This window comes from Recurvomyces mirabilis, assembly GCF_035927965.1.
Source record: "Recurvomyces mirabilis strain CCFEE 5264 chromosome Unknown scaffold_17, whole genome shotgun sequence".
In the NCBI taxonomy this organism is placed as follows: domain Eukaryota; kingdom Fungi; phylum Ascomycota; class Dothideomycetes; order Mycosphaerellales; family Teratosphaeriaceae; genus Recurvomyces; species Recurvomyces mirabilis.
Genome location: NW_027041951.1, coordinates 28,116 through 51,902, shown reverse-complemented (window position 1 = coordinate 51,902; position 23,787 = coordinate 28,116). Strand labels below are relative to the sequence as shown.

Sequence of the window (23,787 nt, the reverse complement as noted above, 5' to 3'; positions counted from 1 at the left end):
AAACAGCCCAGCACTGGCAAAAGCACAACCTCGTCGCCCTCCAGCACTCATTCGGAGCACGACTATACTTCCACCGATACACAGACGGCTACACCTGCCTCCGCCGCTACCGCGTCCGCCCCGCCTTCAAGGACCAGACACATCATACGGCGGATTGGATCACCTCAACCTAACCGATCACTGCTTCAACATTTGTCGGTAGTGCTGGAGCAGGAATATGTAGCCCCGATCGTCTATCTCCATCCGTATCTCTGATCGCCATCCATTCGAAATCGACACATCTTCGCGTCCATATCCTTGAACGCAAAGTCATGAGGCCACACCTGTAGCTCAAAGTTGCGGAACACGCGGTCCGCGTTGCCAGCGTTGCGGGAAACCTTCCTGTCATCTTTAACCGAGACGAGCTCTTGGACCGTCATCTGGATGGTATGCTGTCTCGCCTTGCGCGTGTTTAGCTTGAAGATCTTCTCGTCGTGGACTGCTTCAATATTATCTTGGATCTGGAGCGGGATTCAGCTAGTGTGGGTGAGTAATTGGTCCGGATAGGCTTCACTATCACGGTTAATGACAGTACTCCGTAGCTCCACGCTTGGCACCGACGAGGAGTGCGATGACTCGGTGATAATACTTCCAGATATTCCCGCTGTCAGAGCTTTGTCAGCGAACCCGGCATTAGCACCGATACTGACCGAGATGGAGTTCTCGTTGCTATCCAGCGTTTGGGTCTGCTGTGGCATACTTCGCATGAAGCTAGCATTATGATTCGTGATGCCCGGGTCTGTAGACCAACGGCTGTTGTCGACGGACCACCGGCCAAAGTCTTCCCATTCAGAGGTCTCGTACATGGTCGTATCCAAAGTCGGCTCGACGTATCGCACACCCACTGAATATGCCATAACGTCAAACCCTCTTTGCCAAGCCTCAGAATCGTTGAATGTCTTCAGTCTGTTAACGTCGGATGGCCACGCCAGGACCCCGTTATTCAGATGCTCGATGCCAGCCTCCGACTTGAAAGGCGTGCACGCGAAGTCATCGGTCAGTAGAAGTAATCTAGGACCTCTTCGGAATCAGAGGTAATGAAGTCCGACCAAGCGGCACACGTGGTGGTGCAATGTACCTGCGCCCCATAGCGAACGTCTCATGGACGGTCAACTCGTATGTAATTGGGACAGCCTAATGATTGTCTGTGCGTGTGTGTCGTTCCAGCTGTTCTTAAGATTCTCAAGAAGCTGGGCCGGGGTGTTCGTGTTCGTGTCTGCCAATGTAGAAAGTATAGTGGCTTCGGCCCACGGCAGTCGCAAGACCACTAGAAGAAACTGGCGTGAGGAAGCAAGTTCAAGTAAAGTACACGGCCATCAAGCGTCTCTTCATGCACTGCATATCGAGCTCAACAATGTTCCATAGGCGTAATTATTCGATCACATCAACGGGTGGTACGGACTGCTGCACGAGTCAGGGACTGGAAAGTTGACCGTACAACCCGTGAGGGTGAATTAGGTGATGTGGTCGAAGTCACCTCAGCCAGCCATCTCGGCATCTCCTCGCGTGGTCCGTCCGTGGCGCGGGACTAATGCAGCGCAGAGTCGGCGAACCAGCTCATGCATTGCTCGCCTACAAGCCTTACAAGCTTCATGATATAAGCTTCGAAAGCTTGAACAACCAGCTCGGGACTCAAGTCCTTAGCTGATATGCAGCCACAATCTCGTCCTCTTCAGCCTACCAGACTAAGGATAAACGGCACACATGGTCTACGCAAGTCTGTGGCGTCGCAATCTCGTACTGCGCTCTCGCCATTAAGTAAGCAAGCACATTCAGTTCGAGGCCAGAGCAAGTCGAGGCAATACTCTGAGGCGGGAGTAAATTGTGATGCTCAGGCAATCACTTGAGTTCAAGGTGAAGTACGGAGTATAGGAGCTGCAGAGGTTTTGTCATTCGGACTGTACCTCCATCGCTTGGTCCAAGGTGCTCGATTGAGTGCTCTAAATAAGTACACTATCTGCATACCCGTCTCCAAAGGTCAATCATTCTAGCAGGTGCCACCCCCATGAATCTCCAGTTCCCACCTACCAAAGGCCCCATAACCCGGCGGACGCACAAAATCAACAACCCGTATAAGTATCCAGCGAGAAATAAGAAGCTGGATAGTAGAGACCACCTAGGCATCCACCATGACTCTGGTCATCTTCCTGTGCGGCAGTGAAGCTCGTACAACCCGGCCCCTCCCAGAAATCGGCGGCATAGCAATACGCTGGATCGGGGTTCTGTAACGTATCTAAGAAGGCAGAATAGGTCCCATCAGGTATAGGTATACACATGCCCTGCGTCGCTATAACGTTGCCGGTAAACTGGCCGGTGCAGTCATTGGAGGTGTAGGTTGTAAAGGTCAGGGTGGCGAGGGGTGCTGCGGAAGTGGTTGTTGTAGTTGTGGTTTTGATAGTTGAGCTTGGCGAAGGAGTCGTTGAGCTTGCTACGGTCGTCATGGTCGGTGGCGACGGGGCCGAACTCAGTGAAGAAGTAGTGGACCTCGTCACAATCGTTGTCGACAAGGTCGTACTTGTCGGTGCCTCAAGACAGGAACAGAAAGTACTCACGATCGCTCCAGCGTCTGAGATGAGGACCGAGAGCAAAGACGCCTTTGCATCCAGAGACTTCGTGCTTGAAGTGGTGCTGCTAGACTTCGTGCTCGACTTGGTGGCTGTGCTTGTGGTGGTAGCCTTCGTGGTCGTTTTGATCGTCGAGCTTGACTTGGATGTCGTGGAAGCTGGCGCATTCCGTTTGTGGTATAACTTGGACGAGCAGAAGCTCTGAGCTTGCGGATAGTTCTGGAGCGGTTCTAGCAGTGCCTGGAGTCCTTGCGTACATTTAGGATCCGTGGCGTGTGTTAGGATAGCTAAGTGTGCTAACACTCCCAAAATAATGTTGATAGTAAGCATGATCTGTAAAGTCAAGAAGAGCCCAGGATGATTGTTAACCAGTACAGGCAATCGCGCGAAGCATGCAGTGGTGCTGGCAAGTCAACCAGAGCCAAGCAACGTCTATACACGATCAGCTGGCTCCAACCGAGCGACTCTCTAATCAAGCTAGACGTGTCACACCCATCCACACCACCGGCCCAGGCGAAGTCGAGGGCGCCTGCGTTCCTAGAGTCGCGGTGGCTTGCGTTCACTCATGCGGATGGTGGGTCGGCCAAACCAGATTTGCCATCTGGGGAGTTATTCGTTGCAACCAGAACTTCCTGCCGCTGCGAGGTTCCGTAACAAATATCACCGCCTCCAATCTGCACACATTCTGCGAGTGTGACCGGATCGTGCACACGAGTGAACATACATTGGTACATGGTTACCATGGTCGTGTCAGTCGGGTCCGACGCTTGAGAAAACGTAGAGATGCCCCTATATTACTATACTAAAACTCTATATATAGATAATAGGAGATATCTATAATAGCTATTTATAGATCTACTATCTACTATCTATCTACTATCTATCTAGTATCTCTATCTAGTATTAGATACTATAGCTCCTAAGATAAGATAAAACCCGAGGAGCTAAAAATTGCTCTTTAGCTACTAGTACGCTTAGGCCCTCGTCCTTGTCTCGATTAATCTTAAGAGGTTTTAGAGATGTCGGAATATTACTTCTACTCCCTTCTACCTTTGCACTAGATCTACTGTTCTTACTGCTACTGTATATCGTATTCTCTCACGAGACATACATGATGGACCAATGCGCCCCTCCGACATCTTCCTATCCGCCTTCCGCTTCCTCATCCCACCGGCCTTGATCCTCCCAGCTTATGTATATCTCTATCCAGCACTACAAGGCTGCAGCTTTCCCGTAGCCAGTCCTGGCGAGGCGGCATGCTACTTCGGTGACACGCCGAGACCTGCTGTTGAGGTAGAGATAGCACCGATTCGGCTTCTGACTTTGGCGGATCCGCAATTGGAGGGGGATAGTTCGCTGCCTGACCCCGATGCGCCGCTATTCCCTGGACTGGGCAGATGGAGAGAGGATGGGATGCAGAGGGCTGTCATTGGATTAGTGGCTGAGGATGTGCCCCGATTGCTGGCCGGGTATAGGAAGCGATTGGATCTATGGGGCAACGATTTATACTTGGCTCATGTCTACCGGACGATGATGTGGTGGACGGATCCTACACATACCGTTGTGCTCGGAGATCTTCTTGGCAGCCAGTGGATTGACGATGCTGAGTTCGAGAAGCGCAGCGATCGGTTTTGGAACACTGTCTTCAGAGGTGGTCATAAGATAGGGAGGGATGTGACAGAATCAAGCCGAGAAGCAGAAGTGCTGAGTTGGAACAAGGCCTGGAAGCATAGAATCATCGCCGTAGCTGGGAATCATGATATCGGTTACGCGGGCGACATCAATCCACAGCGCATCGAGCGATTCGAGAAGCACTTCGGCAGCGTGAACTGGCAGACAAAGTTCCGCCTCAATGCAAGTATCCCTAGATTTCAGCAGAGCCGCTGGAATCCCATCGGATCAATCTTCCAGGAGGCAGCGGTTCCGGAACTACAGATCACCGTCCTCAATTCCATGAACCTTGACTCACCTGCCTGGGACGACAATCTGAGACAGCAGAGCTTGGCTTTCTGGAATCAGCTCTCTAACAAACTACGTACAGACAGCGGTGCGAATGAAGCGACGGGCCATATCGTCCTCACGCATATCCCACTGCATAAAAAAGCCGGTATCTGCGTCGACCCACCCTACTTCTCCTACTTCCCAGCCGATCAAGGCGGTGGGATCCGAGAGCAGAATCATCTGAGTGAGGCGATTAGTTTGGAGATGGTGAGTAATCTTACTCGATCGGGACACGCCGGCGCTATTGTGTTGAATGGGCATGATCATGAGGGGTGTGATACTTATCATTATCTGTATCATGATCATAACCCGCCGGGAGAGGATGTTTACGTTGGTCACCTTGAGTTTCGAGCGGCGAGATGGAGGGATGTTGCAAAGGATCGCACCGAGGACTGGATTCAGGGGATTCGGGAGATTACGGTTAGGAGTATGATGGGCGAGTATGGTGGTAATGCTGGGTTGTTGAGTGCTTGGTTTGATGAGGATGCTGCGCAGTGGAGGTTTGAGTATGCTTCCTGTATGTTTGGGGTGCAGCATATTTGGTGGGGTGTACATATCTTCGTTTTGGTTGAAGTTGGGTTGGGGTTGGTCGGGGCTGTTTGTTGGATTCTGGAGAGGAGGGAGGATGGAAGGGTGTTGGAGAAGATGAAGAAAGCTTGAAGGAAGGATTGTTGTGAACTCTACGGCACACTGAAGACGTATGTACTCGTGAACGATATTCCGCTACTTGCTGGTATCGTCCGGTATAGACTTCACACACCCAAGCCTACAAGACAGCGAGTGGAGCCAGGCAAGCCACAGATTAACAGCTCACGTCTAGTAGACCAGACTTCCAGTTTCGACACAAGAACGACGAGTCTTTCCTCAGGGTACGGCTAACCAGCCAACCCTCCGTCACATGAACTGTATCGTCACATGGCCATCACCTCTCACACATCCTTATTCGACTCTTGCTTTGACACCAGAACAGCCCACGTCATCTCCACCGCTCGCCTAGCCATCTCCACAATCTCACCCGTTGCCATCAGATTGTCTACATCGCCATCTCCACCCAGCCACTTTGGTGCCACGACCACAGAGAAGAAGTTGCGCCTTTTAGGTCTCCAAAGCCTAATCATGGATCTCCGGAGATCGAAACCCGCCTTTGCAAGTGGTCGACGAATCTCAAGCCACTCTACGACCGGGATCTCCGCAATCGTGGGCAGCCAATGCGTGCCGACGAAGACGATTTCTAGGTCAGCTCGCAGCTCGCGATTGTTCAGCTTGCGAAACCGATGCTCGGGTATAGACTGCATTAGCGATTCTGCAGCAGGCACAAGCTCGTCGTCCGACGTCCAGCCGTTGAGCATACCCATCGGTCCACCAGCTTTGCTCTTCACGTTTGGCATGAGGATGAAGAAGGTGTTTATTGTGTAATAGAGCTGCAAAGTGTCGATCCGGATTTGACGACATGTTTGTGTGAGTGCTGGCTCGGGCGAAAGGAGAGGTAGTCCGTCTTCTGAGAACATTGCAAACCCGAAAACTGTGTTGCGAAGCTCTAGAGGAAGTTTGTCGAGGAGGGAGCGTTCCATGGTCTCGTGCAAAGGATGTGGTAGACGTGAGCTGGCGGCAAGTTCGACAAGTGCTGGTTGGATTGTTGGAAGGAACGAGCCTTGGGAAGAGTGTTCAGATTTGACTGTGCTTGCAGGTTTTTGTCCAAGTGATCGTTAGTCACGGCTACACACTTTCACACCTTCTACTTAGTGATCGACTGGAAGTTTACTTCATGCCTGGAGGTCGGCTTTCAGCATTCACGAGTAGCAAGCAGCGGCAAGGTTAATGTCCTACAGTTCAACACAGCCCAGCGCAAGCTCATCTTACATTCACTTGCTCAGCGCCTTTCCGGTCCTCCTCCGCACAAGCATACCTCCGCCTCAACAACCTCTTCTCCCAAGCCTTCTCCGCAAAACTTTGCATCACCTCCGCAGCTTTCTCAAGCGGCAAGATACTTGTCCGATCGCAGCCACCCATGGTCGGAGGCACTTCCAGCATCGCGGGAGCACGATCAGGTGCGATGATACTGATCCTGGATGTCCTCAACGGCAATCCTCTTATGAAGGCAGGCCATCTAGGGTCTTTCCGATGACATCAGCTCGATGCAGCACGCCGTCGCCTCCTGGTGGTGGGACATTAGCTTTGTCGTGTGAGTGCCACGGAGTTCGATGTTCTTGAGGTGCTGGATCCGATTTCTGGTCATGGCGTTGAATCGCGATTGTCGATTCAATAAAGAGGAATGGATTCTGCCGATACAGAAGACGTTGAACGATAGATGGCGATCATGCGCTATAGCTTGCAGCCGGCTTTCCAAGTAAGAAGCAATGTAAGTCAGTCTCTCTATAGAAAACTCCAGTGCGAGACGTGTTCCTCTACTACGGACTCAGCGAGGCTCATATTATTCAGCAAAGGGCGGAATCTTGAGGTACGTGATGCGAGATAAGTAGGACCTGACATCCAACGGGCATGTGCTTTCGCAGCTCAAAGCGAGTCTTATCCATGCTGAGCTCATATATATCTTCATACTTCATTCCCAAACCATGCTCGTCGCCGCCACCTCCCACCTCTAGCAAAGACCGACACAAAACAACTCTACTCCCTATCCAACCTCACCGCCGGCGTCCTCTCAATAAACCCCAAATCGACCTTATGCCCCAACAACTCCCTAATGTTCGAGATCTTATACTTGATCATCGTCGGCCGCTCCAACGACAACCCGAACCCATAACATCTCAGATCCTCCGGCAGTCCCATCGCCTGCAGCATTTCCGGCCGGAACATCCCGGAGTTTCCAATTTCCACGAGTTTGTTCAGCCCGGCGTGCCAGGCGTAGACTTCCATGCTCGGTTCTGTGTATGGGTTATATGCGGGTTTGAACTTGAGGTCTGGGACGCCGATTTTGCGGAAGAAGCGTTTGAGGAAGGCTTGGAGGCCGCCGAGCGTGAGGCCGAAGTCGGCGATGACGCCTTCGATCTGGTGGAATTCGGCGAGATGGGTGGCGTCGACTGTTTCGTTGCGGAAGACGCGGTCGATGGAGAAGTAGCGGCAGGGACGGGGATTGGCGGCTAAGCGGTGCAGGACGTAGGCTGAGACGGCGGTGGTGTGGGTGCGGAGGACGAGGCGGCGGGTTTCGGCTTCGTTGTAGGGGTACCGGTAGCCTATTGAGCCGAAGGCGCCGTCTTGGTGGACGGAGCGGACGTTGTCGAAGTATCGTTGGTAGTCTAGCTTGGAGGTGATGTCTTTCGCGCGGGTGGTGGCGTCGGCGGGAGGGAGGTCACTTTCGTCTTGTTCGTCTTGGTCGTCCATTTGGGCGAGGGCTATGTCGGTGGCCGGGTCTGGGCCTGGTGGGCCTGCTTCGGCGGGATCTGAGACGTAGAAGGTATCTTGGAGATCTCGCGCGGGGTGTTGTTGTGGGACGAAGAGAGTGTCAAAGTTCCAGAAGCCGGTGTCGACGAAGCTGTGACGTATCAGTATCTAGTTAACATACTTGGATGCACTACTGACCGCTGCGTCGGCATCTCTGTGAAACCCATATTGAAGAAGATCTCACGGAACTCTTGCCGCACCTTCATTAGAGGATGGAAAGCGCCACCAGATAATTGTGCACCTTCTGCCTTGTAATTGTATGGTTTCCAATTCGCAGTCTTCCAACTGCCATCCGCAATCATCTCCGCCGTCAGATCTGTGACCTCGACAGGCATCTCCAGCGCCCACTTCTGTCCTTTCCGCGCCACATACGATATAACTTTCTGCGGCATGACGAGTTTCCGCTTCACAAAGTCTTTCTGTGCCTTGGGGTCCTTGAACGTCCGGTTCTCTTCTGCATACCGAAGCTGCTCACGTGTAGCATCTTGAACACTCTCCGTCAATGACACCAGCGCATCCCCATCCTTCTTCACCCACTTTAGCTTGAAGGCATTGCCCTGGCCAATCTTGGCATTCGCACTTGCTAATGATGGATCCTTCAGTGATAATCTCCCAGCTTGCCGTACAGCGTCCCACACTTTAAACTCATGACTGCCCTCATTGACGATCTCTTGGCCTTCCTTTGTGAGAGCGACTTCTTCCCGATCTTTCGTGTCATATTCGACCATGGACCTGCTCGCTAACCGATCCAACGCTGCCTTAATCTCGGCTTGTGATGTTTGCGGGAACTTTTCACTGGTCGCTACTTCCGCTTGTTGGTCCACAGCTTCGAGGATTTCTTCGGTGAGGTCGCGTTGGCCGCCATTGGTATACAAGGGCACGGGCACCGGACCCCGTGTCCCAGGCATGGCGATGAGTGTTTGTGGAAAGGCTTGGGAGGATCGTGTGATATTCTGCTTTACAATGCTTCCCACTCATAAATCTGGTCTCCATGTCAACTTTCTGGAGTCATACTGTGCATCTCATAGGCGGAACGCTTCCGTCCCCGTATCAGAATCATCCGTGAAACATCCTCCTCTCATTCCACCCTCGTTCATAATGGCTGAGAAGAGGCCAAATAATGTATACAAGAAGTCGTCACCCAATCTTAAAGAAGATGCCCGGGAGATGCACTATACTAAGTGTGATGGAGGTAGCCATGATAAGACGCTTCAGAGAAGTACTACTGACTATCCCATTGCATCCTTTCTTAGAAAGACAATCAACTTGCCACCACACGGCGCCGCGATACCGTCTAGCTGTGATCTCTTCCGCCTAATCCACCGCAAGCACGAGATACAATAACGCTACCTTCCTTGTGTCAATGATACCCAGAAGGCTCGTCACGAACCAACTCCACCTTGGAACCCAAGCCAGTATCTCCTCGTCATCTATTTCCTTGCCTATTCTTACATGACGACTCCGTTCCCCAGCGCTCTCTCATTCAGTATCGCTGCTATTGCTCCCTCGCTTTCCGTTCTTGCAGCAAAGACATCCTCGATGTCCCTGAGCAAGAGGTCCCGCAATCCATCCCGAGTCGCAAGCATGGCCGTAACATACGGACCCATTGCCGGCCGCCTCGTCCCGTTCTGAATATATTTACGAACGGACGCAGTCTCTGCGGTGTCACTGTCGATCACGATCCGGTCGAACGCAAGTCCAGCGTCGAGCAGGCCCTGGTAGAATCTATACCAGGCGTCGCGGTACCTGGGTAGAAACGCCGTTTCCGGACACTGGATTTTCACGCTGCTGATCTGCTCGAAACATTGCTTGTCGCGGACCCGAAACCAGCTGCTTTCAAAGCAGGGCGCGTTGATGTCCTCGGTCACGGGCACGCGTATGATGTAAGCTTGTGGGATGCTATAGCTCAGAAGTAGGCTCTCCTTGCGGATCTGTTGGCAGACTCGAGTCATTGCTGCTTGCGGGTTGGCCCTCTCCTTGTCGATCCTGATTTCGCCGTGGTGACAACAGAGCTCGTAGATGATGTTTCTCAGCTCGGGTGAGAGCTTGGCGAATGGTGAGGCGTCCATGTTGTGTTGGTGTCTAAGTGGCGAGAATGCAGAAGTGCTACCAAGTCGATGCAAGGTAAAAGCGCTGGTTGGGATGATGTATTTAGCAGGCTTGGTCAAGGTGACACTGACACGCCGCTGTGAATGCATTCGTAGCGGGGAGAGTGAAGGTCGGCTACAAGCAGTATCTATATGTCCTTCAATTCGTGAATGTATATGATCTATCCATTCTATTTAGTGCGCATACACCTTCCAAGAACTTACACACAAAACACTCAGAGGTGCTTCTTGTTGACCAACGAGATCCGATACCTCGCCTTTCCAGCCTCCATATCCAGAATCGCCTTATTCGCATCCTTCATATCATACGTCTGGATCCAAGGCTTGATGTTTTTCTCTGCAACAAAGTTCAACATCTCCTCAATCTGCCATGGTGGCCCGATCATCGATCCACCGAACTTGACGCCCTTGGCGATGAAAGCGAAGGCTGTCATATCGGGCAGCTTGTCCTCTGGAGCACCGACCTGGATGAACGTGCCCTTCACACGCAGGAGCTGAAGGTAGTCCATCAATGGCATCTTGGGGCTAGAGACCGTGCAGATGATCAGGTCGAGGGATCGGGCGTGGTGTGTAGCCCAGTCTTTGTCGTCCTCGGTGGCTATGTACTCGTCTGCGCCCATCTTGAGCACATCGTCCTTCTTGTCGTGGCGACGGGAGATTCCAACAACCTTGTCGGCCCCGAGGGCCTTGGCGAACATCACGCCAAAGTGGCCAAGACCTCCTACTCCGATAATACCGACCTTCTTGCCTGGACCGCAGCCGTTGTTCTTCAGAGGGCTGTAGAGTGTGATACCGCCACACAGAAGAGGAGCGGCCGCTTCACTAGGAATGGCCTCGGGGATCTTCATGACAAAGTGCGAGGGGCAGCGATGATAGTCTGCATAGCCGCCATAGGAGTACGAGCCATCCGGGTACTGATCGGCGAAAGTGTTGACAGCACGCGTGCAATGGTTCTCTAGTCCCGCCTGGCACTCCTCACAATCCGGCTTCAAGCAGCTCGAGTTCTGGGCTCCAACACCGACACGATCCCCGACCTTGATTCCCTTCTCCACCTTCTTTCCTACACGGACAGCTTTGCCAACGATCTCGTGGCCGACGCAGCATGGGTAGGGTGTGGGACCCCAGCCAGATCGGAGGGTGTGGAGGTCTGAGCCGCAGATGCCGCAGTGCGTGATCTGGATATCCACGTCGTTGTCTTCGTCAAACGGCTTCACCTTGGGAAAGGCACCCCATTCCATTTTACCCTCGGCGGACTCAGGACCCTTGCCGAGCCAGCCCTCGAATTTGTAGTCTTGTGCTGCCATTTCTGCTATGTTTGAGATCGAAGTCTGATGGTACAAGGAGGATTTGGAGATTGAAGCGTGAGACGAGACAAAGCTTCACTACTTGTACTTTTGCAGCAGGTCTATGACATCGCCCACTAATGCCCGTTATCGCCGTCTTGCGCTCCACCACCCTATGAGAAGGCTCCACAGTGTCAGTACACATACTGCCGTCTCAACTAATTTTTTCCCATCTGCAAGGGACGACGGTGACGTAGCCAGAGCCACACAATACTCGTATCTCCGTCTAAAATGCGTCTATCGATAACAACGAGGAAGAGGGAGGAACGCCGCGGACGAGTTAACAGTCAAGAAGATAGCATATTGGTAGCGTCTGTAGCGATCAAACAACGCGTTTACCAGAATATGCAAGAGCCGAAGGGTATGAGGTGCGTTGGATTCTTCATTCACTCCTATCAGCGACGACGATCTGTCAGCGTTGCGCACGGTCCACCTGCCAGAAGTCAGGATATAACCATTAAAGCCGTTTCGACATTCACCTACGCTTTTCCTGCTATAAGGAGATCTAGCGACCTCTCGCGGCACGGGTATCACCAAAGCTGTCATCTTCAGTACGCCAGACACCTCGCTAGAAACAATGCCAGTCCTACCAGCCTTCTCTCGGAGTCTCAGAGTCTACCAGCGCCCCCTTCCCCTCCCCACCCCAACAGCTCAGTCTCTACCGCAGCTCCCCTCTCCCAGCCGGGTTCCGTTCCCGCCACCGCCTATCCCTCTCCGCTCGTCCCGGCTTCATCTCCTCATCCACATCCTGCATGATCCCCTCCATCGCACTGCGTCTCGGTAGCTGATTACTCGTCACCCAAGGAGCATTCCTCACATACTTCAGTTCCTCATCCAGCTTCTTCACCTTCATCTCCAAATCACTCTCCACACACTCATTCCTGTGATCCTTCTGGAATTTCGGGAATAGCTGTCCATCTCCGTGTGCGCGGCCCATGAAGGCTTCAGGGCGGGGCACGAGGTCGAGAGGGATTTTGTCGGAGAGGTGGGCACCGTTGTTTGTGGCGAGTGCGGTCTCGTGGCACCATGCTCTGGCGACATTGCGGGCCGTATATCCTCCTCCACCAAGGATCAGAAGTGGCAGTCCGGTCTTCTTGACGAAGTTGACGCATTCACCATGTTGTTTTATGTTGATGTTGAATTGGCCCAATCTGTCGCCTCCTAGGCTATCGGCTCCACATTGCAGCACAATCGCGCTAGGTTTGAAAGCATCGATTGCTTTTCCTGTTACGGATTCAAAGAGATATCTGTACTGTCTATCGTCTATACCGCTGCCGATGGGTACGTTCAAGGCGAAATGCTCGCCTACGGTGCCCTTGAGTCCTACATCCGAGAGATCGCCAGTTCCGGGAAAGAACTTATGGCCTGTGTCATCGTAGGGCCCGTAGCGGTGGTACGAGAGCGTCATGACGCGAGGCTGGCGCTGAAAAGCTTCCTCTACGCCGTCACCGTGGTGGACGTCGATGTCGATGTATAGCACGCGAGGATATATCCGTAGCATGTCTATTATTGATAAGACGATGTCGTTGATATAGCAGAAACCGCTCGCTTCGGATTTGTGCGCGTGATGCAATCCACCAGACCAGTTTATGGCTATATCGCTCTGATTAGTCGTAAGCTGATTTGTGGCCGCCAGTGTTGCTCCAGTATACAGAAACAAGTACTTGGACATGCCGTCGAAGACTGGACAATCCGCTCCCGGGCTGGTAGACAGGTTGAAGGGTCCGAGATCGACGCTATCGCCCTCGTGCTTGGCGGGAACGTGGTTCCGAAAGCGTGGGACTTGGCATAATTTGTCGAAGGTCTGAGGACTGACTTGGGACAGGAACTCGACGTAGTCTGGATCGTGAAAGGTGCGGACCTGGTCGATACCGGCTGCTACCGCTTCGTACGTGTCCATGGCGTATTGCAGGCCATAGCCGAGCACGAGATGCTTGGTGAGAGTCAGACGCCAGGGCTTCATGGGATGCGTTTTGCCAAAGTGCATGTCTTCGACTGTGCTGTTGTAGTGGAAGGAGACCTTGTGGCCTTTTGGTCGAGTTATGCCGTATTCCTCTACATTGTGCATGATCCTGGCATTGAGCTCTTGGTCCCGCCATAGCTTCTCGTCTTCTTCTGACAGCGGAGGTGTCGGGTTTTGGTTGCCGTTGGTGTGTTGATGGTGGGGAGTGTGGCTTTGTGATCGGGGTGGTAAGTCCGCGCTGTTGTTTGGACTCCAGTGTTGAACTATCTCGTCACGGATATTCCCTTGAAGCGGTTGATGCAAGGCCATTGTCGCATACTCATTCTGTTGGTCTAGACCTTCTCTTCTTCAGCACCGTCGTTGGTGGCTATACTGTCGCATCGATTGCAAGAATATGGTGATGCAGAAGTAGCAGCTGAGGTATTCAGTATGCGCCGCGATGGGTTGTAGCAGTCCTATTCATCAAATTCGTGAACTCCAATGGAGGATCTCGGACGCATATAAGGATTGGGTTGCGGCAGCGCGCCACAGGCGGGTATTACCCGTTCTTGTGGGGTACATATGCAGGGCGCAGAACCAGCATAGAATCTATCGCCGAGCTTCGTGGCCGTCCATCACAAATCCGTAACTTCCATCACCCAAGCGTGAGAACCATCACTTTCCATCAAGATTCGAAGCTGCATCGCTGGAATCTTCAAAACGTAGTAGACTGCCGTCTTTTCGCGCCGGAAGAGGATTGGGGTGCGATCTATCAAGCCATTTACCTCCTCCACGTCCAGCTGAGATAAGCCACATACGATCATGACCTTTGTACCCGACGACTGTGCCACTCTTCTGGACTCTTTCCTCCACGATGGTAAGTCCAATCATGAAGTCCCTTCTTCGCTGCCGTACGCTGATTGTTCCCAGTGGCAAACACACCAGCCGAGATTACACATCTGCTGGAAGAGCTACAGGCCAAAGACCTTCAAATCGCAGCTTTCAAGGAGGAAATTGCCAAACGCGACACACAGATCCAAAAATGGGTACGAGTAAATGGCGGCCATGTCGCAAACCCCAAGGAGGACGCTTTCGCCAGGACCATCAACGACTGCTATGACAAATGCGAGATCCTGCAGGCTGAGAAGCTTGGCCTCAGCGAAAAGGCGCTGGTAGTACTGGAGCGGCAGATCAAGCGACTGGACGTTGGACTTCGAAGTCTGAGTGTCAGGGAGGAATTCCCAGCTGATTGGGGTGGGCCGAGTCTGCTTAGTGGTACTGCCACCGGCGTGAGCACGCCCGTCACGGGTGGCGCGGTACCTTTACAGCCAGTCAGTGGTAACGCCGTCACCACAGGTGGTGCGCCGAACATTGCAAACGCAGCACAGCTACGTATGGCACAGACGGCAGGCGCCAGCAGGACTGTCCAAGCTGCATCTACCACAAGCACATCACGTGGCCAGCGTGACAGTAGTACAGACGCGAATAAGCGCCGACGGCTGAATGCGTCGCTCGGCTCACTGCCTACCGCCTCCAGCAACTTACGACAGTCATCTCTCGGTCCTGGTACGCCAAAAGCAGGCACACCGGGCCCTGGTAATACCAATTCGTCGCGTGCCGGTTCAGCACAGCCCTCACGACCTACAGTAGGCACGAAGAAAGCCGGCGCACCTGCTCCGACCAAGAGACTAGCACCGCACCAAGCAGCAAGCAATCGCAAACGTGTTCGTACGGCAACTCACAAAAAAGGCGATCGCCGTCGTCAACTCACGCGAGATCGCGCCACACCAAGTACAAATGCCTCGGCCTCGGATCCAGAATCTGACAGCGCATCACCGACTCCATCTTCCCTTCTCCGTAGCCAAGCAGATGGAGCCACCGATCGTGTCTCGCGGTCATCAAAACACGCCCATGCCACAACGGCTGAGGAGGACGAAGAAATGGAAGACGATGAAGAAGATCAGCAACTCTACTGTACCTGTCAGCGTGTCAGCTTCGGAGACATGGTCGGCTGCGATAACGATGATTGCCAGTATCAATGGTTCCATTGGCCGTGTGTGGGTGTCAAGAGCGAGCCGAAGGGCGAGTGGTTGTGTCCGGAGTGTAGGAAGATGGAGAGAGGGAGGCTGAATATTAGTAAGGCGTAGGTCATGCTCTGTATGATGACGAGAATAGATGACGATGTTTCTATGGTATTGCCATTGATGTAGGAGACGCTTTATTGTCATTTGCCGTTGATAATGACTTACTACTGTTCAAGCAAATGGGCTACCTCGCAGGTATATTTCCAGATGTGGTAAAAGTACAGCGATGTCGGGCTTACCCAAAACTTTCCATGGACAGACGATCGACTTTGACTTTCTGGCCCGCCGAGGTTGACAACCATACAGCACATAAACAATCACCTGCTCCACATTGTAAAGCTCACATCGATACACCGGGAGAATCATCAAAGACATGACTACAGAAAACGATTTGGTCAAGTGCTTTCAGTGCAACGCCTGTGAGTCTGACGTTACGCAAGTTCCCTCCTGCCTAAATCTGATATCAATACGTGACAGGCCACGATGGCTCGCCCGAAGGCATCGACCTTGATAACCACCCGACTCTGAAAAAGCTTGCCAACAGATCTCTGGAGTTCTTGCTCGAAGTACAGAATCTGTAAGTCCAGTATGGGATCTTCTGTCGTGGATGGGTGTACTTACATTGTCGCAGGACTCCTGGTAAGAACCTCGAGAAGCGTCTGAATGCTGAGTATGGTCCTGGCAACCCATACTTTGAGGACTTTTGCAAGTACATCAAGCAAGGCTTCGAAGAGGGCTGGGTCGCTACCCACTTGATTGATGGACCAAAATATCGACGTGGCAAGGTTCGTCCTCCACTGTTCAGGCAGGCGTCATCAATAGCCACTGACAAAACATACAGATCATGCACCCGACTGCAGATAACCTCTACATGTCGCTCACAGCCGTCTACTTCGATTCTCCGGAGCGGTACTCAGGCCAATATCACAAACATCCATACGGTGAGATCAACTGCGTTATTCCTATCGATCCCAATTTCCAGCTCGAAAGTCTGCCCGAGGACACTTGGATCGGCGCTGGCTGGACCAGTCTGGCGCCTGGCACGCATCACTATCCTAGGGCCCGAGGTGGCAGAGGCATTGCGTTCTTCTTCTTGCCGAGTGGGAGGATTGCGTATAATGCTAAGCCTGGGGAGCCTCAACCTGCTACTCTTTAAGCGAGGCTTCTGGTCTCGAATGCGACTAGTACGATCGTGGTTGATCAAGCACTTTCTCAGCAATATAATTCAGACACATCTCCCTGCTCACCGGTGCCAACCTCGGGATAATGACCTCCCGCAAGAAGCGCTCGACATGGTACTCCTTGGCATACCCCATCCCGCCCATACTGCACACCGCCGTTTCGCACGCTGTGAACGCATTTTCGCCGGCGAGGTACTTCACAGCGTTCGCGTACTCGCCTGTCGCGAAGCCGTCGTCCCACATCTTCGCTGCTTGCATGATCATGAGGCGTGTGCTTTCGAGCTGACACCATGCTTTCGCCAAAGGATGCGCGACACCTTGATTCATCCCTATGGGTCGTCCGAATACTATTCGTTCGCGCGCGTAGTTGCTTGCGTGTCGGAGAGCCGCATAACCTATTCCGACCGCTTCTCCCGAAAGCAAGATTCGTTCGGCGTTCATGCCGTGCATGATCATCTTGAAGCCTTCGCCCTCGCTGCCTATGCGGTCTGCGACTGGGACTTTCCAGCCGTCGAAGTACAGGGAATTTGTGTCTACTGCTGCCCTGCCCATCTTCTTGATTTCCGTCACGGAGACCTGGGTACGATCGAGGTCGGTGTAGAAGAGTGTCAGCCCTTCGCTTGGCTTTTTGACTTCTTCCAATGGTGTTGTACGAACGAGTATCAGGATCTTCTCGGCGACTTGAGCGGTGGACGTCCAGATCTTGCTGCCTTTGAGTGAGTAATACTCACCCTGCTTGACGGCTAATGACTGTAGCTTGAGTGTATCGAGCCCAGTGTTCGGCTCAGTAACTGCGAAACAAGCTCGCTCCCGTCCCTCGATCAAAGGTACGAGAAACCGATTCCGTTGCTCTTCGTTGCCGTACTTGACGACCGGAGCAAGGCCAAAGATGTTCATGTGCACGCTGCTACTTGCTGTATAGCCCCCACCACTTTCGGCAATCGTCTGCATCATCACTGTTGCATCTGCGAGCCCTAGCTCGCTACCACCGTACTGAGATGGCATCATGATACCTAGCCAACCGTCTCTGGCAACCGCCTCCTGGAACTCGCTAGGCCATCTCGCCTTGTTGTCGATGTCGAGCCAGTACGACTCTGGAAACCGAGAGCAGATCTTGGAAATGGCTTCACGGACGGTGGCTTGAGATTCGGTGTAATCGGCGTATGCTGGTAGGTACTCAGTGGCCTTCGCTACGAAGGCTCGCGTTGTGCTAGGAACATGCCATCTGCCCATGGTGGCGACAGTCGATACCCTTAGTGAAGGTGTGTTTGTGGCCGACGACAGGGCCCCGCATAGCTGGTTTCCAGATTGTGGAAGGCGACGTAGTATACTTCCCATTGCCATGTCTCGAGGAATAGCTCTCGAGAAAGTGTCCTGTTTCAGTCAATCGAGTGGTCTTGTAGGTCTATGAATCGGTGAGTATAGTTGGCTGTCAGCTCATCGTCCTCAATCTAGCATTCACATCGACCATTGTTTGATCAACATATATCTTCGTGGATAAAATGGATATGCAGACCGAGGTCTAGGACTCCAGATCTGGAAGGAGCTGAGCGATTTCGGAATCACCCCGCTTCACCGTGGCTGGCATATATGCTACTAAGAACATGAATGTCACAAAGGATGACGATAAAAGCACATTTGCCATTGAATTCAAGCCTGATTCCTGACTAGCATCAGCTTTGTTCATTCCAGGATGTTGGTTCGACTAAAGCCGCCGCCGGCTATCATAGCTGCATCGTTCGCCATCAACAGATCGACAACTTTGTTCCGACGACAGACGACAAAGGACTGCGTCAAGTTTACCGTGTCCTCGCAACGATGCTACTCAGCGCCCGCAGAGTCCAACGGCCCACTGAAAGGGATTCGTGTGTTGGACTTCAGCCGCATTCTAGCCGCGCCATTTTGTACACAAATCCTGGCAGACTATGGCGCCGACGTGATCAAGATCGAGCAGCCTAGCCTAGGGGATGAGACTCGCTCCTGGAAGACCAAAGCCGAAGCAGCGATCTGGAAAGAAAATGTAGGGCCCATGAGCATGTACTTCGCCTCCGTGAATCGCAACAAGCGTAGTTTGACGCTGGACTTGAAGCAACCGGAAGCACTGACGATTGTCAAGAAGCTTGCGGAGAAGTCAGACATCGTAATTGAAAACTTCATTCCGGGTGGAGCTGACAAGCTTGGTATTGGATATGCGGCCTTGTCGAAGGTCAACCCGAGGCTTATCTATGCCTCGATATCTGGCTATGGCGCAAGTGGTCCGTACGCAAAGCGAGCAGGCTACGATGCCATTGCAGCAGCGGAAGGTGGGCTCATGCATGTCACTGGTCACCCTGATGGTGGGCCAGTCCGGCCCGGTCTTGGCATGACCGACATGAGCACCGGACTGTATACCCATGGAGCGATCATGGCTGCTCTGTATGGTCGAGAGAAGACCGGTCGTGGTCAGTATATTTCTGCTTCGTTGTTCGAGACACAACTTAGTCTGCTGATCAACATCGGTGCCAACTGGCTGAATATGGGTGTTGATGGAAAGCGATATGGTGCTGCTCATCCGAGTATCGTGCCATACAACACCTGGCGATGTAGGGACGGTGTCTGGCTCGCTCTAGCCGCGAACAATGACCGCCAATTCCTGAAGCTGTGCCAACTGATCGACCGAGAAGATCTGCCAAGAGATGAACGTTTCGCGGTGAATGCGCAGCGAGTAGAACATAGGCCACTAATGGATGAGATCTTCGATACAGTCTTTGCTTCCAAGACCTCAGAGGAGTGGCTCAAGCTTCTGGATGGCAGCGGCTTGGCGCATGGTCCAGTGAATAGTATTCAGAAAGCCTTCGAGCACCCGCAAACTGAAGCTCGCGATATGGTGGGAGATTTGGAGTGGGATGCTTTGAAGAGCGGCCAGTGGAAGGCGATTGGACCTGCGATCAAGTTCAGTGATACCAAAGCTGAGATTCAGCAGAGGCCACCAGCGCTTGGCGAGCACACCGGTGATGTTCTCCAGGAGATTGGCTATACAGAAAAGGATGTCGAGCAATTGCGGACCAAAGGTGCGATCTGATCAAGTCATCTTGCGCGTGGGCCGCCGGTAAATGCAATAGCAGTGCAATGCTGGGACAAGTTAAGCAGGTCCTAACAGTTCCGCGTTGTCGAATAGGTGATCGCCTCGATACCGGGGAGGTTGAAGCCAGTCCACCTCATCGAGCTGACGACCAAAGTCCTTCGCCACAACTCTTGCAAGTATGATGGCGACGGCCACTTGCAATGGAAAGCTCTGAAGGCGACTACATCGGCTCCAAACTCGCGCACTAGCATGTCGTCTAGAGCAAGATCGGTATCGTCGCTTTGATGAAATGAGTCGATGGCGTGCCCCAAAGCTGGTATCGACATCGGTAGCACCTACCTCAGGGGAGTGAGGCCCGCTCGCGTGTTTTTCAGGGATTGTCGCAGACAGAGGAAGCCAACGGTTTGCTACTTGCTATGCTGGACAGCAGCCACCACAATGGAAGGAGTCGACTCCCAGAATGCATGATTGCTTGGTCCATAGGGCACATGTCAGCATCTGAAAAGCGTGGGATGTGGTTTGTCGTGCCGCCGAGCCGTTAGGACGAATGTTGGAGCCGTCCCATATGCCACGCTTGTCACGGCGGGTGGGATGTGAGTCAGATGCTCGCGCGTATAGCGGAGGGTCTTATGCTGGTTGTTGGCAGGACTGTTGCTGCAGTTGAATGGCTAGTGCTGTAATTTGTGCATGAGGTGTGCGTCGGGATGCCGAGGGGAGATTACCCCACATAAAATTAGAGTTGATTGTGGCGTTCTAGAGATGTCTTCGAGAAGGACGTTTTTAGGAGGCAACGAAACAATGAAGTTACAGTATTTGCTAGTGCCGACACGTGCAACGATTACAGGTTCGTTGATGAATGCTTTTGGAACACTACCAGCTAGCACGCAATCACAGTCTCGGCCTTGTCCGACTGTAACCAGTTCGAGCAAGTCTTCACAACCGCCGACTCATTCGATAAGATAAGAGTGGGCGAAGCGAGCAGAAAAAGTCTCGAGTTGCGGCTGCCACGTGTGACTGCATGTCTGACCGCCCTTGAACCTTCGCCCGTGCAGAACAAGTGATGAACAAGTTGTGGTCATTCCTGCTACACACACCGGCAGCTCCCCGGGCGTGCCACAGCGAAGTTTGAACGACTCGCGGCAAGCGGAATGTCCTGCATTTGTTTGCATGGACCCAAAAATTCCTACCCACCCATACTACAACATCCCACGGTACTACAGCACCACCCACTGTAATCGCAGTAATCGTGCTCATTACCATACTACTCTGAGGACATTTCCCGGCTGAAGTCACCAACGATTGGTCAGTGTCGGAAGCTCTGAGCGCTGTTGCACCACTGCTCCGGGATATTTTCTGCACCCGTTGCTTGCGTGCGTTGCACACACCCAAGCAAACGCACCAACCTGCCCTGTGCTGACCCTATCTCACCTCGTAGACTCATCTTCTTTTTCTCCTTCTTTCGCGATGTCAGGTACTCCTATCTCTTTCGGTGACCATCCGCCTCACGGCAATCCTGCGAACACTGGGCCCAGTACTCAGAGCACGGATAGAGAGTCTACTGCTTCCCATCCACCAGCGATCAAACCCGACCCGACGACTTCAGCACCTCATCCGAAGTTCCATCCACCGCACGGCAAGACCGGTGGTTCGATTGAGGATGCCACCCAAGGAGGACAGTCCACCGCCTCTGCCGCCAGTTCCTCGTATGTTGCGCTGTATCATGCAGAATACAACAACGTCAATTCTAATACATTCTCTAGCGAACTCGCCGGTAATGAAGTAGGCAACCACCGCAAACTCGCCAACCTCAACGCAACTCTCAAAAATGGTCTACGACAGTTCCCCGATTTTCCCGAGAAAGGCATCTTGTTTGAGGACATCATGCCACTCTTCGCCGACCACGCACTACATTCGAGTCTAATACAAGCGCTCGAACTGAAAATCGCCGACGTCTTCAACACCAAGCTCGGCGAGAGCAGTGACGTCGATATAGTCATTGGTCTAGAGAGTCGTGGCTTCCTCTTCGGTCCTACGCTGGCACTTCGACTAGGCGCTGGATTCGTACCCGTGCGCAAACCTGGAAAGCTACCCGGCAAGACGATCAAGGCGACTTTCAAGAAGGAGTACGGCGAAGATGTGTTTGAGATGCAGGGTGATGCTATCAAGGAGGGGCAGAAGGTGGTCATTGTGGATGATATTATAGCGACAGGAGGCTCGGCACAGGCTGCAGGCTCTCTCGTGCATCAGCTCGGTGGAAAGCTACTGGGATATGTGTTTCTAATGGAGCTCGACTTCCTGAAGGGTCGTGATAAGTTGGATGCGCCGGTGTATACTCTGCTCAGTGGGCAGGAAGAGGCGCTCAACCAGGGAGGTGCTGTGGACGATAAGCTACCGCTTGGCCGGACGAAAGAGAGTGCGGAGGAAGCCAGCAAGCCAGTCACTGATGCTGGTGGTTCGGCGGCAGAGCAGAAGCCTTGAGCCCGGCTGTCAGCTGGGAATTAATTATTCACCGCAACTACGGCCAAGTTTCGATGAAACTGGCTCATGCGTAAATACACAGGAGTACAGCATGATACAGCGGAAGCACAGGAAGTGCCATGATATAATATGGACTGGCATCTCGACTAAGCAGCCCATGGACAGCAATTTCAACAGCTGCACGAATGATGATACGATAAAAGCTGCTTGCGACACACGATCGCGACCATTTCATCCACCTATAGCTCTGCTGTGTAGCTCACCCTACATCACTCCGACGTCAAGAACGTCCCCAAATCCTTCACATACTTCTCCGTCTCCTCCAACATAGGCATATGACTACTCAACGCATACCTCACCCATTTGACCCGGCACGTTGGGTTGGTGAAAAACGCCGCCGTCGTCTCATCTTGCGCTTCATCATGATATCCATTCATTATCAGCATTCCTCCCGGCACCGTCTCCGCCGTGATCTTGTGTAGATCTTTCCTGATATCCCACGTTTTCAACGATCCAATGACGAAGAATTCTGACGGGCCATTCATGGTTTCGTAAACGGTGGGATCTTCCTCTAGTGCTGTGAAGGTGTCGAGAGCTTCTTTCGGCCAGGGATCATTTCGGCAGGCGTGACGACGGTAGAAGACTTCGACTGCTTTGTGGTACTCGTCACTATCCGTCGTCCCATTCTTCTCGTTCCGCGTTAATGCCTCTTGTACATCTTTAGGCAGCTTGGCACGCAGGCGATTGGCTACCTCCACCCAGGTTATCATGTCCGCGGGCGAGTTAGAGATGATGAGTTTCTGCATCCCCTTTGGTTGGCGCTCGATGGCGAATTGGCCGCCTAGCATTCCTCCCCAAGATTGCCCGAGGAAGGAGTATTTTGTTATCCCGAGGTGGGAGCACAGGTTCTCGAATTCCGACATGAAGAGTTGAGGCGTCCAGAACTTGGTATCACCCTTCTTGTCTCGAAATCTGGTGCTCAGACCGCAGCCGACTTGGTCGTACATTACTACTGGTATGCCATAATCTTGATGGATGAGGGAGATGGGGAGGAGGTAGTTATGTGTTGCCCCTGGACCACCGTGGACACAGATCAAGGGTGTTTTGCGGGAGCTGGAAGGGTGGCCCCAGACTTTGTATGCTGTTTCGCCTTTGAGGCCATTTTCTGAGTAGTGGAAGGATGCTTTGCCGGTCTCGGTGGGCTCAGGATAGGGTCGTTCTTGGCCTGGCACTGGTGGATCGGAAGTTGTGGAAGACATGGTTTGGATGAGAGGTACGGGGCCGTTGGGCATGGTGACAAGAGGATGGAAGAGAGTGGAAGTCTAGACGACTTACGATGGGAGGAAGCTTTTGGACTAGTACCTACTCGCCGTCTTATGTCTTTCGTAGCCATTGGAGCATACCTTGTCTTTATCGACATTAGGAAGGTGCTGACGTTGAACAGATCCGGCTCGTTTCCTAGCCCTGTCGTGTCGCATTGCCATTATCTTTGGCGTCAATTGCTGAGGGCCAGGGACGAAAGCGATTCCTAACGATGATGAGGGGTAAGCTGAAACGTGATTCCCAAAGGAGAAGGTGGGAGAA

General features: G+C 52.7%; 13 protein-coding genes across 13 annotated transcripts; 5 read left to right on the top strand and 8 right to left on the bottom strand.

Annotated features, from left to right (window-relative positions):
* Window positions 1-233: 233 nt before the first annotated feature.
* Window positions 234-896, bottom strand: LTS14_006549 (uncharacterized protein; the record flags this gene model as incomplete). Its single annotated transcript, XM_064839245.1, has 2 exons — window positions 234-500; window positions 570-896. 2 exons carry the CDS (start codon window positions 894-896, stop codon window positions 234-236), a joined length of 594 nt encoding a protein of 197 aa, XP_064692987.1.
* Window positions 897-2,478: 1,582 nt separating this feature from the next.
* LTS14_006548 (uncharacterized protein) lies at window positions 2,479-2,808 on the top strand (the record flags this gene model as incomplete). Its single annotated transcript, XM_064839244.1, has 1 exon — window positions 2,479-2,808. One exon carries the CDS (start codon window positions 2,479-2,481, stop codon window positions 2,806-2,808), a length of 330 nt encoding a protein of 109 aa, XP_064692986.1.
* Window positions 2,809-3,725: 917 nt separating this feature from the next.
* Window positions 3,726-5,264, top strand: LTS14_006547 (uncharacterized protein; the record flags this gene model as incomplete). Its single annotated transcript, XM_064839243.1, has 1 exon — window positions 3,726-5,264. The coding sequence occupies one exon, from the start codon at window positions 3,726-3,728 to the stop codon at window positions 5,262-5,264; it is 1,539 nt and encodes a 512-aa protein (XP_064692985.1).
* A 269-nt stretch (window positions 5,265-5,533) lies between these two features.
* LTS14_006546 (uncharacterized protein) lies at window positions 5,534-6,635 on the bottom strand (the record flags this gene model as incomplete). The annotated part of the gene is made up of 2 exons (XM_064839242.1): window positions 5,534-6,284; window positions 6,511-6,635. The coding sequence occupies 2 exons, from the start codon at window positions 6,633-6,635 to the stop codon at window positions 5,534-5,536; spliced, it is 876 nt and encodes a 291-aa protein (XP_064692984.1).
* A 594-nt stretch (window positions 6,636-7,229) lies between these two features.
* Window positions 7,230-8,911, bottom strand: FRS2 (Phenylalanyl-tRNA synthetase, beta subunit, cytoplasmic; the record flags this gene model as incomplete). The annotated part of the gene is made up of 2 exons (XM_064839241.1): window positions 7,230-8,094; window positions 8,142-8,911. The coding sequence occupies 2 exons, from the start codon at window positions 8,909-8,911 to the stop codon at window positions 7,230-7,232; spliced, it is 1,635 nt and encodes a 544-aa protein (XP_064692983.1).
* A 540-nt stretch (window positions 8,912-9,451) lies between these two features.
* On the bottom strand, window positions 9,452-10,072 carry LTS14_006544 (uncharacterized protein; the record flags this gene model as incomplete). The annotated part of the gene is made up of 1 exon (XM_064839240.1): window positions 9,452-10,072. One exon carries the CDS (start codon window positions 10,070-10,072, stop codon window positions 9,452-9,454), a length of 621 nt encoding a protein of 206 aa, XP_064692982.1.
* A 254-nt stretch (window positions 10,073-10,326) lies between these two features.
* On the bottom strand, window positions 10,327-11,415 carry LTS14_006543 (uncharacterized protein; the record flags this gene model as incomplete). Its single annotated transcript, XM_064839239.1, has 1 exon — window positions 10,327-11,415. One exon carries the CDS (start codon window positions 11,413-11,415, stop codon window positions 10,327-10,329), a length of 1,089 nt encoding a protein of 362 aa, XP_064692981.1.
* A 697-nt stretch (window positions 11,416-12,112) lies between these two features.
* HOS2 (histone deacetylase) lies at window positions 12,113-13,726 on the bottom strand (the record flags this gene model as incomplete). The annotated part of the gene is made up of 1 exon (XM_064839238.1): window positions 12,113-13,726. The coding sequence occupies one exon, from the start codon at window positions 13,724-13,726 to the stop codon at window positions 12,113-12,115; it is 1,614 nt and encodes a 537-aa protein (XP_064692980.1).
* A 2,127-nt stretch (window positions 13,727-15,853) lies between these two features.
* LTS14_006541 (uncharacterized protein) lies at window positions 15,854-16,636 on the top strand (the record flags this gene model as incomplete). Its single annotated transcript, XM_064839237.1, has 4 exons — window positions 15,854-15,899; window positions 15,958-16,057; window positions 16,112-16,265; window positions 16,322-16,636. 4 exons carry the CDS (start codon window positions 15,854-15,856, stop codon window positions 16,634-16,636), a joined length of 615 nt encoding a protein of 204 aa, XP_064692979.1.
* Window positions 16,637-16,661: 25 nt separating this feature from the next.
* Window positions 16,662-17,894, bottom strand: LTS14_006540 (uncharacterized protein; the record flags this gene model as incomplete). The annotated part of the gene is made up of 2 exons (XM_064839236.1): window positions 16,662-17,371; window positions 17,393-17,894. The coding sequence occupies 2 exons, from the start codon at window positions 17,892-17,894 to the stop codon at window positions 16,662-16,664; spliced, it is 1,212 nt and encodes a 403-aa protein (XP_064692978.1).
* Window positions 17,895-18,068: 174 nt separating this feature from the next.
* Window positions 18,069-19,722, top strand: LTS14_006539 (uncharacterized protein; the record flags this gene model as incomplete). Its single annotated transcript, XM_064839235.1, has 2 exons — window positions 18,069-18,076; window positions 18,354-19,722. 2 exons carry the CDS (start codon window positions 18,069-18,071, stop codon window positions 19,720-19,722), a joined length of 1,377 nt encoding a protein of 458 aa, XP_064692977.1.
* A 1,467-nt stretch (window positions 19,723-21,189) lies between these two features.
* APT1 (adenine phosphoribosyltransferase) lies at window positions 21,190-22,203 on the top strand (the record flags this gene model as incomplete). The annotated part of the gene is made up of 2 exons (XM_064839234.1): window positions 21,190-21,428; window positions 21,486-22,203. The coding sequence occupies 2 exons, from the start codon at window positions 21,190-21,192 to the stop codon at window positions 22,201-22,203; spliced, it is 957 nt and encodes a 318-aa protein (XP_064692976.1).
* Window positions 22,204-22,472: 269 nt separating this feature from the next.
* On the bottom strand, window positions 22,473-23,681 carry LTS14_006537 (uncharacterized protein; the record flags this gene model as incomplete). Its single annotated transcript, XM_064839233.1, has 2 exons — window positions 22,473-23,525; window positions 23,607-23,681. 2 exons carry the CDS (start codon window positions 23,679-23,681, stop codon window positions 22,473-22,475), a joined length of 1,128 nt encoding a protein of 375 aa, XP_064692975.1.
* Window positions 23,682-23,787: the final 106 nt, after the last annotated feature.